This window comes from Saimiri boliviensis, chromosome 6, assembly GCF_048565385.1.
Source record: "Saimiri boliviensis isolate mSaiBol1 chromosome 6, mSaiBol1.pri, whole genome shotgun sequence".
Classification (NCBI taxonomy): domain Eukaryota; kingdom Metazoa; phylum Chordata; class Mammalia; order Primates; family Cebidae; genus Saimiri; species Saimiri boliviensis.
This window is the reverse complement of record NC_133454.1, coordinates 59,958,297-59,976,413: the sequence shown is the minus strand read 5'-3', so window position 1 is coordinate 59,976,413 and position 18,117 is coordinate 59,958,297. Positions and strand designations below refer to the sequence as shown.

Sequence of the window (18,117 nt, the reverse complement as noted above, 5' to 3'; positions counted from 1 at the left end):
GGCTAGCCCAGGCTAGCTTCGTCCTTCTTGTGGTGATAGCAGCAGTGCAAATGAGCAAGTGAAGCCATGTGGGGTGTCTTGAGGCCTAGGCTAGGAAGTGACATATCATTTCTGCTTCCGTCTATTGGTCAAAGCAAACCACATGGCTGAGCTTAGAATCAAGGGGTTGGGAAACATACTTGTCTTGATAGCATGAGGAACTGCAAAGCCACATGGCAAGAGGGTGTGGATATAGGAAGGAGTGAAGAATTGGGGTCTTCGATGCAATTTGCCACATGCTCAAGGGCAAATTCTTCTCTGCTTCCCCACAGTGCCTAGCGTGTTGTATACAGATGTATCAGTTATCTATTGCTTTATAACAAGCTACCCCAAAACTTAGTGGCTTAAACCATCAGCCATAGTTTTTGCTCACGATTCCTTGGGTTGGTCATGTAGAGCTCACCTGGGATAGCTCATCTCTGCCTTATGTGATGCCAGCTGGGCTTGCTTATGTGGCTACAATTTGAACTGGAGGATCTAGAAATCCACATGACTGGTCTCTTATCTGGGATTCCTGGAACACTAGAGCCTCTCTTTCTATGATCTTTCAATTTCCAAGGATCCTCTCTCTGCATAATCTCCCAGCAGTAGCTGGGCAGCATGACCAGCTCAGGGTTTAAAGAGAATGAAATCAGAAGGCAAGGCCTCATAAGGCCAAGACTCAGTAGCTGTATAGCATCATTTATCCTGTATTCTGTGGGTCGGAGCAAATCCCAAATTCAAAGAGAAGAGAAACAGACCCCGCTGCTTGATGAGACGTGTGGCAGAGTTGCATTCCAAGAGGGCACATAGGATTAGAGGGACTGCTGCAGCTGTCTTTGGAAAGACACTGCCACAGCCATAAGAAGCTCAGTAAATACTTGTTGAATGAGCATTTGAACGCTATGAGAGAAGCTGAAGCAGAGTCCACCAGTGAAAAAACTTCAGTGTGGGAATCAGATGCAATAAAATTAACAATGTCTCTGCTTTCTAGTTATCTTCATATTTGTCTAAGATACGCTCAGATGGTTTTCCCCAGATCCGTTGGCATCAAACAGCAGACTTCGGCTACGTCCCCAACCCAAAGATGCCCAATACTTTCATGGCCGTAGCTATGGATCTCTGTGATAGAGACTCGCCTTTTGGCAGGTATGTTCGCTTCTTGGGCTTTGCATGAACAGTGTATGTTCATTGTAGCCTTTCACTCTGATGTTCACCTGTGAGGGGCAAATTAGACTGAGGATTGGCACTTAGCATCACGTCTGCTGGGGTGTGCTGCATTAACAACAACAAACACCCTCAACATCTCAGTTCTTTGATGCAACAAAAATTTATTTCTTGCTCACACTCTATGTTAAAAGAAGGTCAACAGAAACTTTGCTCATTGTAATCATTCACAGACCCAGAGCAATTGAGGCCGCAAGTTGACCTGTGCTTCCACAGTCATCTTAAAGTCTCATCCTGGCAATTCAGTGCTTCCACGCAAGTCATTTCTGCTCACATTGCACTGGCCAATCCAAGTCACAGGGCCGCGGTTAACTTCAGTGACCAAGTTACTGAAGAAATGGGATTCCAGCATTCCTCCAGCCTCAGAGGAGGAATACTGGAATATCTGTCATCAGCCCCAGTGAATACCACACACTAACTGTAGGATGTGAGAGGAGTCCAACATGCGACGTCTGGATTGTAGGAGGAACTTGACCGATTTATTGAATAAATGAATAAAAGCTCCAGGGGACCAAATAATGAACAGTCGATTCAGAAGAAACCTTTTAGTGGTTAGGAACAGTCTTATGAGTTAGCTCTCCTAGGTTAGCTCCAGTATCTTTCCTTCCTCCATGTCTCCTTCCCTCCTCCCATCCCTCCTTTTATTCCTTCCTTCCAAGCCATCTATTGTTTCAAGGTTTCCAACCCATAGAAGACCCAGAGCCCCATCTATGGTTACCATTCACCATTTCTCTTAAGCTGACTAGCCACTGATCAGGGAGGTCAGTCAACTTCATTCTTACTTTCATAAAGGGTGCTTTGTATAATCCCCCTTTAAAAAAATAATGTGGTTATTGTTGGGCTTAAACTCTAAGTTCTCTACTTTTTCCTTATCCTGTAGCATCCACCCTCGAGATAAACAGACTGTGGCCTATCGGCTGCACCTGGGAGCCCGTGCTCTGGCTTATGGTGAGAAGAATTTGAACTTTCAAGGACCACTGCCTGAGAAGACAGAACTCTTGGCTCACAAAGGGCTGCTCAACGTCACATATTACCAGGAAATCCAGGTGCAGAAAAGGGACAACAAGATATTTGAGGTGAGAACAACAGAAAAAACAGAGGTTCATCTTGTGGTGGAGTCAGGATTTCCTCCATGCTGAGGCCATCTCTTTCATTATAACATTATGATGTGGTGGGTCTTGGTTGGTTGGGTGCTGACCTCATCTCAGAGCCACACATAAACAGCTGTTAATTAATTAGATTAGAGGCAGTTTTGATAGAACAATCAAGGAAGGGAAGACAAGTCCATATTAAAATAGACTTTAAAAATTTGAAATTTCCTTTCAAATTTTTTCTCCCAGAGCAACTATCGTTGCTCAGGGCTGGACCCACAGCTTTATTTGTAGGTTAGCTATTGAAAGATCCTTGCTCCAGAATATTTACCTCATCCTCAGGTGTATTTTTTTGTTACACTATCCTAAATTCTGACATTCTCTGAGTTTAGGTTCTCCTTTGAGAGGCTTATTCTTAGTGATTTGTAACTTCGTGTGATTTAATATAATGAGACTCCTTTTAATACCGAGCAGGGGTCATTCTGCTGTGGAACTGGGGCCACTGATGAAGGGGGTTATTCAGGAGTCTTCTATAGTTGAGGGTGGGGGGTGGAGGCATTCCTACATGGAACATTTAAATGAGCGACTTTGGGAATCATGAGGTCTTAGGCTGGAAAGGGGTGTGTGAAAAGAATGCACTGGAGGAGAGAAAAGAATATTAAAGGCAAACTTTAACTACCCAGGAGTTTAGGGCTGCTGTTTCTGGAATTCTAACTACAGTATCCACCTGCCTCCGATGCTTGGTTGGCATTTATCCCACTTAGCTTCTTTCCACACTGGGTTCTAGGTGAATTTAGAGAAGTCTGCATTCTGAGCTCTCCTCTTTAAGTCAGTTGCTGGTGGTCTGCCTATCATCTGGTCCAGGACAGAATTTAACCTTTGGGTTCTAGATAATTTGTATTCCCTCTTCCAGATTGCCTTCTGGCTTGAGAAAGGCTTTGTATCTAGAGTTCCTTTGTGCCCCTTCTTCATCCTGCAGCTCCTTGGGAGTACCAGAAACAGCAGCAGCTGAGACACGCTGTTCACTTAAATTCCCACCTGCCTTGCTGTTTAGCAGGAGGGATCACCCAAAGAATGTTCAGGGGAGCCCTTCCCTAAAAGCCTCATGTGATCATGCTTCCTTGTCTCCCTCAGCAAATGTTTTATTTATTATTTATTTAACCACATGGAAATCTATTATCAACCTGTGACTGCTGACTAGATCCAAAGTGGGCTCAGGTTTGTTCTGGTTACTGTAGGAATAGGTCCTTGGTGAACAATGGCTCCTTCCTCCCATCTATTGTCTGAAAGAGCAGCGCCTGGTTTCTTCAAACACCCTTCTGAGCATTCCTTAGATCACCCTTCTAATCATTCCTATTTTATGGCTCTCTTGTTAGATCTCCTGCTGCAGTGACCATCAATGCAAGTGGCTTCCAGCTTCCATGAACACCTTCTCCACCCAGAGCCTGACCCTGACAATCAATTCTTGTCATGGCATTGTGGTTGCTCTCCGCTATGCCTGGACCACATGGCCTTGTGAATATAAGCAGTGTCCCCTGTATCACCCCAGCAATGCCCTGCCAGCCCCTCCCTTCATTGCTTTCATTACAGACTAGGTTCCCAGTCCTCAGAGCAATGTTGCCAAATGACCGTTTCAATATGATCAGAACTTAGCTATAAGGATGGGCTCTTTAGATTTTAGCATTTAGGAGTTTCAATAATAACCGATGCTTTTAAAGGAAATTAATAGAAAGCCTCATTGAATGGCTTCCAGCTAGCACATGGCTGTTTCTATATTCTGATGAGCCCAAGCTGGTAGGTAACTTGAAATTCTTGCTTTTTGTCCCTTAGTCAAAGGTCTGTATTGGACAAATTCTGAACTACAGACAAATTGGACCTCAGTGTCATTCACTTCCCTCATATTAATAGGAGTGAAATGTCTAATTCTTTTGCCCCCTTTTATCCAGGGTTGTGGGATCTTAGGATTGGAAGAGATTTTAAAGGCCGCATAGGCCAGCTAGTGTTCACATGTTCTTTACAAAATTTCTGACAGGTGGTTACTGAGTCTCTGTATGAACTTTCCATTCAAAACTTTCCAAGTTTTTCCTTTTCTGCTCCAGTCTGGGCTGCTGGAGTGGATTAGTTGTGTGGAACTAAGCAGTGTGGAACTGAAGTCTTTCTCCTGTGAAACTTTATTACTATTGGGGTCTTTCAGATAATTTAAGACAGATCTATTTGTATTCTCTTCAAGCCAAAACCAGTTCTCTTCCTTCAATCTAAATAATGATAATATGAATGTTTAAGAAATAAGAAAAACATGCAGGCACTTTGGGAGGTGCTAAGGGACTGCCCTAAGGAACGAAAAGCAAGGGCCAGGTGGTAGTAACCCAGGGAAGGCACTTGGGCTGCCATAAACAGGAGAGCCGAGAAACTCTGGTTTATGAAAACATGAACACAGGGGCAACAGAGGCAAATGTGTCATTCAAGTTAAATATAAATCTCAGACTCTTTAAAGGTAAAAGGTTTAAGGATAATCCATTTGGGAGAAAAGAGTGAGGCTGAAAGTAAAGCCACATAACAAGCATGTAGAGAAATAATGCAGATGATACAAATGTGAAAGAGGCCTTTTGTGTTTATTAAGAATCTTAATGCAGTTTATTGATGGATTAAAAACAGCTAACGGTACTTGAAAATTATATTACCTATTAGAAGTTAGAAATAAAAGAATAATCACTAGTGATGTGTAAATATTTACGTCCAGTCAAAACTTGCAAATTGTCCTTGAAGCATGTGAAAAGAAATAAGAATGCTATCTGTGGGTAGCTTTCCTCCCCTTAATGTGAAAAATGAGAACTAAAGCAAAAAGTATCATTCACTCTACATATATAATGTATTTTACACAGTGTAAAAAATATGGTTTAAGTAGTGAATGTATTAATGAAGTCATATGTAAATTTATTTTTAGTGGCTGAATAATTTAAAACTTCATGTAGGAATTCACTAAATTTCCCCCAATTTAGGAACTTTTTACTGTTTGAAAAGGAAATTTATAATCATTTTGTAGAGTGAGTGATGGTTTTTGCTTTAGTTCTACCCCTTCGTAGATTTCCAAGGGGTTCTGGTATAGCTCCAAACAGCAGGCATAGCTTTTGTCAGTGCCAAGATTTTATTTAGTTAAGAAACAAAAAATCTATACTCTACAAGGAACTTTAGCTCCCCTGAGGACTTCCTAGCATTCAATTCATTCAATTAAAACTCCTATTGCCCATCCTTTGACCTCTCATGCATCTAGTCCCATATAAACCATGAACCTCATAACAAACAGATTGATGCCTATGAAAACGTCGATATGCCTGTCCACTCCTCCACCCCCAATACACATACCCCCATGGGCTGTTCTAATTCAGAGGCAGCTAGGGGTAGCCAAGAACTCCAGGTTTCTTTCACCTCCAGGAACTTAGAATACATACTGTGAAAAACTTGGTTTAGGTATTGAATATGTTAATGAAGTCATGTACATTTATTTTTAGTGGCTGAATAATTTAAAACATTATGTGGGAAATAACTGTATTTCCCCAAATATAAGAACTTTTTAGTTTTAAAATGGAATTTATAATCACTGTAGAAAATTTGGACATTAAAGTATAAGCAAGTAAAAATCACCCCCAAATTCATCATTCAGAGAAACACTATTTTGCTGAACCATTCGAGTTATATAATTTTATATACTACATATTACTTTGTAATATGTGTTTTTGACTTACTTTACCAAAATAATTTTCTTATGTAAACAATATAGATTTAGAGTGTTTCAATTTGGGGAAGTCTCATACTTTAACCAATTTCCTATTAATGGACATATAGATTTTTAACAATTTCTACTATTAAAATAATACTATAATGAATATCACATGCAAACATCATACCACACTTGTCCAATTATTTCTTAGGGTCCTTAATGTTGAGTGGAATAAATATGTATTTAAAATTTTGATATCTACAGTTTGACACTCCCAAAGGATTAAACAATTTACATTCTCACCAAGATAGTCCTTTTTTCCTTCACCATCGACACTGGATGTTGCCAAATTAAAAAAAATCATTGGCTGGGCACGGTGGCTCATGCCTGTATTCCCAGCACTTTGGGAGGCCAAGGTGGCTGGATCATGAGGTCAGGAGATCAAGACCATCCTGGCCAACATGGTAAAACCCCATCTCTACTAAAAATACAAAAATTAGCTGGGCATGGTAGTATGTGCCTGTAATCCCAGTTACTTGAGAGGCTGAGGCAGAGAATAGCTTGAACCAGGGAGTCAGAGTTTGCAGTGAGCCGAGATAGCACCACTGCACTCCCGCCTGGTGACAGAATGAGACTGTCTCAAAATAAATAAATAAATAAATAAATAAATAAATAAATAAATAAATAAGATGAAATAATCTGATAGATGAAAAGGTAGTTTAAGTATATTATGGTAGTGTTTTTCAGGTTTCTCAAATCAATCTATAGTAAAAACATTCTACACATATATCCATACAGGTATATGTGGCATACATATACATTATAGTTGTATATGCACTGTAGTTGAAAAAAAAGTTTCAACGTTTCTTTATGTGATACGTTCCAAAAAATCTGAATGTCTTTCTAAAATGAGGCTCTTTTAGTATGGGTATTACTCAGGCCGTAATAGTGGGAAAATATTTGTTATATGAAAAAAGCATCTATCACTTCTGTGTAAGTGCCAGTATTCTCAATTTATGCAGAGAAAAAAAAGAAAAACACTACATTAATATTTTAAGCAATCCCCTTCCCACCCGATTTGCGATTATACAAAATTCATTAGATTGTTTCTTTTACATTGTAAAATGTATACAACTTATAAAAAGACTATACTCAAAATCATAAAATACCAGTTAATTTAGCTTCTGAGTTTACAGTGGCCAGTGTGGTGTGCTCTAAATGCTGCTGTCTGATCCCTCCCTCCGCTGGTCAGATTTATTACTATAAAATACCAGTCCCATTTGTGTTTTCCTCTATTGGCAATTATAAACAGTAGTGTATTAACCATTCAGTTCTCACCCCTCCTTCCCTATTCTTCTACCTCTGGGTCCTTTTGTTCCTCCCTTTCCAGATAGCCCTTGGTAACCTGGTGATGAGTAGCTAAGGCATCCCACAAGTAGTGATGCGTTGTTAGGTGACACAGGGAACCTCTACCTTGATACTATTAACAGGGTCCAAAAATCCAGCTGCATGGAACATGGAATTATATTATTACATGGCTAATGAAAAGACAGGACTAAGTCTGTTAGAGAGGATGGGACCAACCCCTAATTATGTTATATGTGAATTTGTGTTATTATATGGTTTCAATGTATTGAGCTAAAAAGCATTCTCTGAGGTGTGAAACAAAGGCTTAAAGCTCCCCTTGAAGGATGTGCAAAATGTGAAGAAAAAGATGATCAGTGTACCTTGGACTAGACTTTCCATCTTGAGTTAAAGCAGATTTGACTTTGATGATACATGAAAATAAAGCAGCAGCCTGGGTTACAGAGGCTGAGACTTGATATTCCTTGAATTAGGATCAGAATCAAGAGTAGACGTTTATCAGAATCTCCCCATCTCCCTCATTAGTCAGCTGCTGCTACAGACTTAGTGCTCTTATCTCCCCACAATTCATAAGTTAAATTCTAACCCCTAGTGTGATGGTATTGGGAGGTGGGGCCTTTGGAAGGGCAGATATCTCATGAATGGGCTTAGTTCTCTTATGAAAGGGACCCTGTGGCTGGGCGCGGTGGCGCCTGTAATCCCAGCACTTTGGGAGGCCAAGGTGGGCAGATCACAAGGTCAGATCAAGACCAGCCTGGCCAACATGGTGAATCCCCGTCTCTACTAAAAATACAAAAAAATTAGCCAGGTGTGGTGGCACATGCCTGTAATCCCAGCTACTTGGGAAGCTGAGGCAGGAGAATTGCTTGAACCTGGGAGGTAGAGGTTGCAGTAAGCCAAGATCACGCCATTGCACTCCAGCCTGGGAGACAGAGCAAGACCCTGTCTCAAAAAAAAAGTGACCCCGGAGAGCTACCTTCCCCTTCTGGCATGTGAGGACACTTCCTAAGAGCTAGGAAGTTCTAAGACTAAGAACTAGTCTAAGAACTAGGAAGTGGGCTCTCACCAGACACTGAATTTGCTGGCACCTTGACCTTGGACTTCCCAGCATCCAGAACTGTGAGAAATAAATTCATGTTATTTATAAACCACCCAGTCTGTGGTATTTGTTGTAGCAGTCTGAATAGACTAAGATAGCAGCTCTATTACTCTTGTTTATAAGGGGTTGAAGTTTACCTCAGGCAGAGCTAAGCAAAAAAGATTATATCCTGATTACAACAAGATGAAAATAAACAGAATTGACAAGAGAAATTTATTACTAAAAATAAAGCAGCTGAAGTTTTTCTCAGGGAGAACTATTACCACAGGATCCATGATGAAATATGTTAATATCTTCTTTGCTTCTGAATTGCTGCTTTCTTCCATATATCTGAAATCTTAAATTAATCATGATGAAAATGATGTGGCATCTGATCCCTTTCTGTTCAGTCTGAAGACTGAATTGGGTTACACTGTGATGGAGACTTCAAGTGCTGCAGGTGAGTATCTACCAAGGGTTCATGTGTCAGGAACACAGGCCGGTAAGAAGACACAAAGGCTGCAGGCTGAAGCTCCGGGAGGTCCAAGGATCCTGGATAAAACAATTCCTTAAGTTTCACTGCTGCTTGGGAGTCTGAGGAGACTGTTTTGGTCAGACATATACATGTCCTTTCTATCAATTCCTCAACACCCTTGCATCTGTCAGCTCAATTTTGCCTTTGTTAGGATAGGAAAGATACTCTAACAATGAAAACTGAAACACATTAAGTGGATTATATAATATAGTAGGCAAAGAGTGAGGATTTCAATTCCATTTTTTAACCCAGAGTTTTCCCTATATGACCCCAAAGCCTGAACCCCTGATCACTCATTTGTGGGAGGAATTCATGGAACACAGGCAGGGCCAAGGCTCTGACTTTACTTGAATGTTATTCCCTGAACAGTAAACCTTCCCCTGTTCTGCTCTGGTCTTGCTTAGGTTACAGAATGAGATAACCTTAGTTTCTGGGGCACCCTGCCTTAATATGATCGCAGGTGCTCCCTGTGACATCTGTGAGTAACCTAGGAAGCTATGCAGGCCACAGGTTCCCATCTGACTCAGCACTCTGCAAGGCTGATTCAGTGAAAGCTTTTATCACTCAATGCCTAGATATTTAGGGTAACTCAGCTATGTGTGAAGATGGGAAGGTAGCCTAAACACAGTCAATTCTCAAACAAGAGGGGTAAAGTTAAAGATACCTGGCAGAAGGGGATCATTCTGATCTTCATTAAAGGTGTGTCTCTGAAAGGCTTCAAAGCTCATAGCTGCATCATTCTCTGGCAGCCCCTCGGGTAGCTGCCCATCTCCAGGTTTGCACACATCAAATTTCACCCACTGGTAACTGTGGAGTCAAAGGAAATCACTCTTGGGAGTTATCTGCTAGCCATAAATACCCATTCCTACCTCCAAAGGGATCAGGTATTTTTTCTTTATATTCCTCCCATATATATCTAAAACATTATTAGCTAACAAAAATCTAAAAGCAGGCCTCTGTAGTGACAAATTATTCTGCTAGATTTCCCACCTCTTTTGCTGTCATGGTATACACAGAAAATAGTAATAAACAAGAGAAACAGTGGGGTGTCCTGGCTCTTGCTCACCTGACCAGAGGGCTAAGAGGGCCAATACTGAGCCATACTGGTCAAGAAGCAAGCAGGCTCTGGACAAAGAAGCTCAGTGAACAAAGTAGTAACTGTCAGTCCCTGCCTGGCTGATCACGGAGCTTTTCTCAAGGGAATGAATTTGACCACACTTACTTCATGCATTTTCGAGCTCCTGGGCAACTCTGGATCAGGTTGTGGATGGCTGGATGAGAAAACCCAAAAAAGTCAGCTCCAGCTGGAAGCAGGTTAGGCATCAGTTTCCCCCTAAACAGGAGAGGCATAATTTTAGTTTGAGAGCTTAGAGGGAGATGAAGATGGGTTTAAGAACAGAATAGTGGTATGAACACATAGGAGAAGGCTCTAGTTAGTACGATGTCAGGAGAATCCAGGATAAGTTTCTATAAAATAAGGGATCTCCACTCATTAAAAGCAAGAGTAAGGGTTTCACTGTACCAGCAGTGATCTTTTAGCCTGTTTTCAAGCTTTTGGTCAACTTACATAGTAGCACTTAAAGTCTTGAGCAATTCTGCATGGCAAGCATCTGCAGAAGAGCCGACGATGGGATTCTGGGGGTCATCTTCGGGAACAATTTCAAACTGAGAAAGATAAACGAACAATGAGATCAATCCTCAAGAAGGAAGGAGAGAGCAGCATACTACTCCTGTACATATTTCTTTACTCTGGAGCTTGAAGCTGATGTATAGGATCCTCAAAAGGGACACAAATACTTTCCTATAGGGCTGCTAAAAATTGAAAAAAATCCAAGTCCATAGAGAAAGTCCTTTGACTGTTTCAGTTCTACCCTTCCTGGTTGACAGCTTTCCAAAGGTGAGCATTTAATTTGTTACATACCTTTCCAATCCACTTATATCCTTAAGTACAAATACAAATGATATTTTAAAAACAAATGAGATTACTCTCCATGTAATCTTGTCAGTTTTATGAGATCTAGAAAAACAGGCTGACTGCAAACTGCCATTTCATTGTATTTGCTTTGAGTGTTAAAAGATCTTGAATGTGTTTATGTGGCCAGTTTTCTATAAAGTTCAATGATATTTTTGCCAGGAAAATATTTCTGTAACAAGTTCTACCTAGCCAATTAAATTCCTTGACTAGTTATAAAGTTCAGTTAAACAGTTTCTAATTCTTCAAAGTTTACTTCATTCAAATTATCCTGAACGATATTAATTTATTTTCTGTATAATTTTTTAGAATATTGAACATTACTGATTTCTAAAAAAATTAAGCAAATTTTACTAAGTATAGATTCTATTAGTTAGTTTTCTTCTGTGGTTACTATTTCACTGGATTAAATTTACTGTGTCAAATTTTAGAGATCTGTCAATTGTATAAGTAATAAATTCTCCTGTGAGTAGGTTTAGTCAATGGTGGTTTTCTTATTTCAACCAATGGAGTATCTTGCCAGGTTAAGATTCTAATGTTTTATATTTCTCAGCTAATTAATGAAAACACTGCAAGCAATTAATTTCAAGTAGTCCAGGACTGCTCTACTATTTAGTATCCATCATGTCCATTCCTATTACTGTTTTGTATTGAAATTTTTACCCTACTTGGGTAAGGAGCATTAAGGGTAGAAATGTTACACTTTAGTCTTAAAGGTAATTCCTTGTTAGTACTAATGTGTAAATCTACCTTATTCTTTCAATTGCTATACATACAAGGATGGATATATTTTACTTAACCATTTTCTGGTTGATGGGTATTTAGGCTATTTCTGATTTCCTGCTATTGCAAATACTGCTACAATGCACACTGTTACGTTACTTTGTTCACATTTGCACATTTCTCTAGGTGCAAATGTGTACCTAGTGCAGTCTAGGTACCAGACTATCTAGACATATTCTGGGTCAAATGATATACATATTAAACTTGTTGATACTGCCAACCTGCCCTCCCAAAAGACTACCAATTTTCACTCCTACTAACATGTACTTGTTTTCCTCCACCCCAGCCAGCACTGGATATTATTAATCCCTCTGATCGGTGCCTATGAGCAAAAGAAGATCAAATAAGATTATCATTTTTGTTTTATTTGCATTTTCTCACTTACTGATGAGGCAGGCCCACTCTTTACCATCTGTACTACTTCTGTGAAATGCCCTGTGGGTTTTTTTGTTGTTGTTGTTTTGTTTTTTAAATATTGCTTTTTCTTACTCTACGGGAGCACTTTATCTAGTAGTAATCCTTTGACATATGTTTTCTTCCTGTTTATTGCTTGTGTTTTAACTCTGATCATGGTGCCTTTTGCCATTCAAAAGTGTTTATATTTTTAATAGTTAAGTATGTTATTATTTTCCATTATGGCTTCTAAATTTCATGTCTTGCTAAAGAAAGCCTTTCATCTCACCCTAAGAGTATAAGAAATTCTTTTACATTTTCCTTTAACATATTTGTAGAATAAAATATTCAACAAAGCTAAAGTAATAAAAAGTCATATTGCCACTTATAGACAAATATATCAATAAAATGGAATCATCTGTAAACAGATACAAGCATTACATATATTTACACACATACATATATATATATGTATATATACACACACATATATATATATACATACACATACACACACACACACACACACACACACACACACACACACATTCAGCCGCCTGACGTTAGTTGGAACAAAATTTCAAGCTAGATTCCTAGCTCACAAACCTAAAAATAATGTCCAGTTAGGTTAATGAGCTAAAAAACTAAAAACACAACAGATTCTTCTTTTTCAAAAATGTTTTAGCATTTTGTTTTTCATTGGAAATTAAGAATTGACTCATCAATTTTGATTAGGATTTTCATTAAATTTGCATTGCATTTATAGATCTATTATAAATATGGTATACCATTAAAATAATGAGTCTTTCTAAAGACACTGTTGCATAATTAAGGCCATATGAGCTTTCAACTATGCCTAACAGTGCTCTGATACGCGTGATGCAGTATTATCTACAAGAGTCAAGCAGTCTCAGGGTTCTCCCAGCTTCTGCTGAATGATTCCTTGCCTTGCCTCTACTTCCTTCCACCTTACTCTCTAGTGATCTGTAACTTCCTCAGTGAAGTTTAGAACTCTGAAAATGGATGATGGTTGGGGAAAATGAACTGTCTCAAATCTTAGCACTGAGAATGATGAAAAAAGTACTTAGTAAGACTAGGATTTAAGACTCTCAGGTCTTTAAGAGTATGTATGGCCAGAAACTAATACGCAGTTTCTTTGCCAACTCCATTTTGGTCCAACTTGAAATGGCAGTGTATCAAACCATACCTTCCCTGTATTTTGGCCTGTACTTCACATAAGTAGGCTTGATCAAGGCTTACCTAGTCACAAAGTCAGCAGTTGAAGTAGCATGGTTCAAGAGAAAAGACCCTCGGTTTGAGAATTAAGACAGATAACAGACTCACATCCAGGCTCAACCACTTATTAGCAGAGGTGTGACTTAGGGCCACTCACTTTTCTGCATCTTGGGATTACCTAAATGGTGATTATATGTATCTACCTTGTAAGGTATAAGAACAGGTAACACATATTAAGTGCCTAGCACAAAGAAGGTTCTAAAGACAAACAGTGGTTATTAGAGGGGGTACCTGAGGCTGCACACCACCATCCTTTATCTGACAGGTATATAGACACTTCTGGTCTGGGCACTTCATGCTGGCATATATTCGAGTACTGCAGTAGCCCACGGGGTAGATGGCACTCTCATCATGAAAGCCAGGTCGGTCGGTGATGATCTATAAAAAACATTCCCCCAACCTAGGATTGAGGTCACTGAAGAATTTAGAAGTCCAGTTTCTGTGGTAGCCTTTAGAACCACTTTGGGGCTGCAAAGAGTGACAAATCACAGAGACAGAGAGTAGGCTATGTAGCAGACAACACTGACCTGGTTTTGCAAGGACTGGAGATATTCTGGGGTTGGTATAAATCAGCAAGGGGCTGCTGCTAATGGGAACAGGGAGGGAAGGCTCAACCCCATTCCCACATTTCTCTGATTCTCCTCTCTATATATCGCTGGTCTCACTCACCTCCCCCAGGCTATATACTGTTAGACCCCCTAGTCCGATGGGGAACACAGGCCGTCCTGAGGGATCCAGGGCAATGGGCTGAACCAGCTTGCGAGCACCTCCCTCCATTTTCTTTTTCTTGCATGTTTTCTTCAGAACTGAAACGCAAATCTGGGGTCACCCACTTTAGGCCCATCCCAATGTTGAAGGGAAGGGAAAAATTTGCATGTGAATAGTAAGGGCAATAAGCCAATCCTGATTTTACATACTTAGGGAATGGGCATGTGGGGCATTCCCCCAAAGCGCTGAGTAGCTTTCTAACCTGCCCATATTAGTGTTTAGGAGCTAAAAGCCTTATACATTTTAAGGCCTCTTATTTTATTTGTAAGATCAGAAATTTCCCAAACCAGCAGTGTGCTCAAAAGGCCACCTAGCCCATTTCCCTGCCTCCAGGAAAGACTAAATGGAATGCAACCCAGAGAGCTGGGGAAAGGAGGAAGTCCATCTGCTCCCTTTGCATTTAAGGAAGTCTAGCCAGAATTTCTCCACCCAAAGTGGCTCTAATACATTTGTTTTTTAAGGGCTATTAGGGTTCCTTAACTGGATGAGACTCTTAAGTATATCTGTATCCGTATGTGTCTGTCAGTTAGTACCAGGTCTGTCATTAGTAGGTGAGTCACTGGGGCAACTGGTATCATCTCCCCAAAGTACCTTCCAGTTTGTTGTTCTCTTTGCCTTTTTCCTTTTTCTCCTTCTTGGATTTCTTCCCAAATGGTTCCTCAGCCCCAGTGCTGGGCCCGGAAATAGGCCCAGCTCCCTGTATAGTTCCCACAGAGCTGGCCACACTGTAAGTCAGGGGCAAACTGGAGCTGTGGGAGGGAGCTGCAGTCTGCACTTCCCCTTCAGTTAGAGCCTGAAGCTGGAGGAGCTTCTTTAGCAAGTACCTGAGGTCAGAAAGGAAAAGGAGCAGAGGAATGAACTTCTGTATCATCTAAATTCAGTATTTTACTCAGGTACTGGGAAAAGCCAGTATTGTATATAAGATTACTACACTCATAAAAATAAGGTTCTTAATTGGACCCTGTGAATCAACCATAAAGCCCTAGAGGATAATGAATACTTCAAGAAGCCACAGATAGAATAAGAACTGTAGCTTATTTCTTGCATCTGGATGGTTTCTCTACCTTGATGTTGGACGGTGTTAGAAGCCTAAAAAGGCACATGATTTACAGATGTATACATACCCATTTTGCTTTGCACAGAATAGTATGTACAGAATAACTATTTGTAGAATGAGAGGCAGTTGCTTTTATCATTTAGATTTTATAATTGGGGGGTTTAAATAAGATTATTTACTAGTTGTGGCAAGATGGCTTTTTCAGAAAGATGAGTAGAGGAGCTGTCGCATCACCATGGCCCAACATAACTTGGGTGTGCAGGAGCCAATGCCACACGTTGTAAGTTTCTCTGTATTTGATCAAGTGGCCAAGGGGCTATGCGGTGCATATAAATCCCAGTGGGAAGAAAAATCTCCAGAGCAGTAACATCATTATCAAGCTCCAAAAATGTGATGCTGAACACAAAATGAAGCCAGCTCACCTTCTTTCTTCTTTTGCTTTAAGAAATTTTTCCTCAAGACGAGCAATTTCATCACAAATAGCAGCATTTTCCTTTAAGTAAAATTTTGAATACAATCATATAAAATGAATAAACAATCATATTAATATGCTGGGAAGAGAATCTATATTTCAAATAAAAAACCTTGTATTGCTGAGTGAGAAGGAAGAGCTATTCTAACTTGTGACAAGCTATAAATAGATCCACAGATAAAGGTAGTCAGGTTCTACTATGGGCAGGGTAACTATTTAATTTATTATCCAATCTGGGACACCTCTGAGTGAAAAGGGGGTGCTATTAATGCTTATGCCAGAACAATATGGTAAACCAAGGCTGTCATGGGCAAGCCAAGATTAATGGTCACCCTAATTAGTATAGCGTTTGGTAGACAAAAAGGCATACTGCTTAAATCCATAGATGTTTAAATTCAATACTATAAAAATGAAGACTATTTCCAAGTGCCTCAACTCCTGAGAAACTTAGAAAGTCTATCTAACCCAAATAGAGAAATACTTATATGGATTCAAGTATCTTTTTTTCTTTTTTCTTTTTTTAACTGATGACTCAATCTATCTCCCAAGCACCAATCCTGAAGGGAATGCTGAATCTGAATGCTCCATAGGTGGAACCTCAAACTCCCAAGGTTCAAAACAACATCCCTTTTTTTCACATAATCTTCTTCATGTATTTGATGGAACCAACATCCTGGAAATAACATAAATTCCAAGCTTTAGCTACCTTTGACGTATAGGGGATAAAAGAAAGGGAACAGTCAATCAGAAGCCAAGTCCTCTTAGTTCTACTTTTCTTGTTCCTCTCCAGTGCAAATAGCAAGCAATGCACATAGCAAGTGCTGAATAAGTGTTTTTGGAACATATGTTCTAATTTCTGAACCTTTCCTGATGCTTCCAAAAATGCTGAGAGACGTTTGAGCTTTTGGTAAAGAGAAGAGATAAACTGTTGACTTGGATGTGGGAGGACATTTGAGGACTCCACCTCTATTTCCAAGCACTGAGGCAAGCCAAAATATTCTAATATAAAGTTATGGCTGGCAAGATATATTAAGTTTACTCATTCAATAAAACCAGTGCTTCTACAATAAAAGGAAGAAACACTTGGAACACTCAAAGCTTAGAGGGGGGGAAATTATTGAAAGTTTCATGTATGTGTTTGGGCAAGGGGTCAGTTATGGGCAAGTGAGGTGCTCAGAAAATAGGTTGTGTAATGGAAATTATTAAAATAGAATCACGGCATCTAAGTCGGAGTCAGGGCTCTGACACACTACCCTTGGGCAAATCATCTCTTTGGGCTTCAGTGTTCTCATTTTAAAAATAATGCCTAATTCTAAGGGCTGTATATCTCGAGAATCAAACACATTTCCTAGAGTTTTGCAGTAATGACGATGACTAAAATTTATTGGCATATCTTCTAGGCACCAAGCACTTTTCTGTGCTCATTTAATCTTCAATATTCTGCAAGGTAGTTATTACCTCATTTACAGATTAGGACACAGAGAAATTACGTAATTTGTCGAAGGACACAAGGCTAACAAGTAGTAATGTATACAGAAAAGCCAACACTATATTAATACTGTCACCCTGGGAAGAGGGGGAACGCTTGGAGAAAGACTTCGTGAGGGGGTCTCCAGGCGGAGACCGGCTGGACGCGGGTCAGACTCACAAACACCGTGGCCTTGGCCGCTTTGCGCAGCCGCAGGTATTTCAGCCGGTACTTCTCGTTCTGGCTCTTCTTCGGAAGCTTTTTCATCCTGGCCTTGCTGGACTGCAGCTGGGCCCGCGGCGAAGAGGCGAGGCCGTCCAGCAGGCTCATGGTCCAGCCCCGCTACGGGGGCCCCAGGACGCGGCCGGCATCGGATCCTAGGTCAGGGAGCAGGCAGGAGCGCTGGCTTCGTTTGTTCGGAGCTACTGAAATCGGGTCTCTAGGAATCCAGCTCTCCGAGATGTTCCCAGGGCTGACCGCAGAGCCAGAGACCCTAGCAACCTACCCGGCTCCCGGATCCTCTCAGCACTTCCGTGTCTGTCTCGGAAGTAAGCCGTTCCCGGAAGTTACGTCACGGTGCCGGCGGCGTGTAACTTCCGGGGCAGGGAGAGTAGGTGGTCTGGGCGGTGCAATCCCTGGCCAACTCGGAAGAAAGAGAGGGCTGGGGGCGAGTGCGGGATGCGGAGAGGAGGGATGGCGCATGGCCGGAATCGGAATCCGGGCATAGGGCGTCTTTGTGCTTAGCTGAAGGATACTACTGTTGAACTAACTCGCGGACAAACAAAAAGCTTACCGACGCGAGCTTTCCTTCACGCACCCCCGCAGTGCCACCGCATTTCAACACGTTTTTCGTGCGTCGTGCAGACAGGCTTTCCC

The 18,117-nt window shown here is 40.7% G+C and overlaps 2 protein-coding genes across 5 annotated transcripts in view; one reads left to right on the top strand and one right to left on the bottom strand.

Annotated features, from left to right (window-relative positions):
• The window catches only part of SIAE (sialic acid acetylesterase), a 37,487-nt gene extending 31,513 nt beyond the window's left edge, over positions 1-5,974 (top strand). The window contains exons 8-10 of one of the 2 annotated variants that reach the window (XM_010334406.3): positions 1,058-1,167; positions 2,126-2,321; positions 3,713-5,974. In XM_010334406.3, coding sequence (XP_010332708.2) covers positions 1,058-1,167; positions 2,126-2,321; positions 3,713-3,931 — 525 coding nt within the window. In that variant the 3' untranslated portion in view covers positions 3,932-5,974. Of the gene's footprint in view, positions 1-1,012; positions 1,168-2,125; positions 2,322-3,712 lie in introns of both variants that reach the window. The other variant, XM_003923558.4, reaches the window with a different exon arrangement.
• A 2,728-nt stretch (positions 5,975-8,702) lies between these two features.
• Positions 8,703-17,795, bottom strand: TBRG1 (transforming growth factor beta regulator 1). Of its 3 annotated transcripts, none has more exons than XM_003923560.4 (9): positions 17,422-17,795; positions 15,724-15,794; positions 14,836-15,068; positions 14,146-14,282; positions 13,708-13,854; positions 10,600-10,697; positions 10,255-10,365; positions 9,697-9,839; positions 8,703-9,049 (listed from the first exon to the last, which is right to left on the bottom strand). In XM_003923560.4, the coding sequence occupies exons 1-9, from the start codon at positions 17,569-17,571 to the stop codon at positions 8,904-8,906; spliced, it is 1,236 nt and encodes a 411-aa protein (XP_003923609.1). In that variant the 5' UTR covers positions 17,572-17,795; the 3' UTR covers positions 8,703-8,903. The 3 variants fall into 3 exon arrangements, with proteins under 3 accessions (XP_003923609.1, XP_074256875.1, XP_074256874.1); XM_074400774.1 differs by having other exon boundaries at positions 17,747-17,765; XM_074400773.1 differs by having other exon boundaries at positions 14,836-15,794; positions 17,747-17,764.
• Between the last annotated feature and the right edge of the window lie 322 nt (positions 17,796-18,117).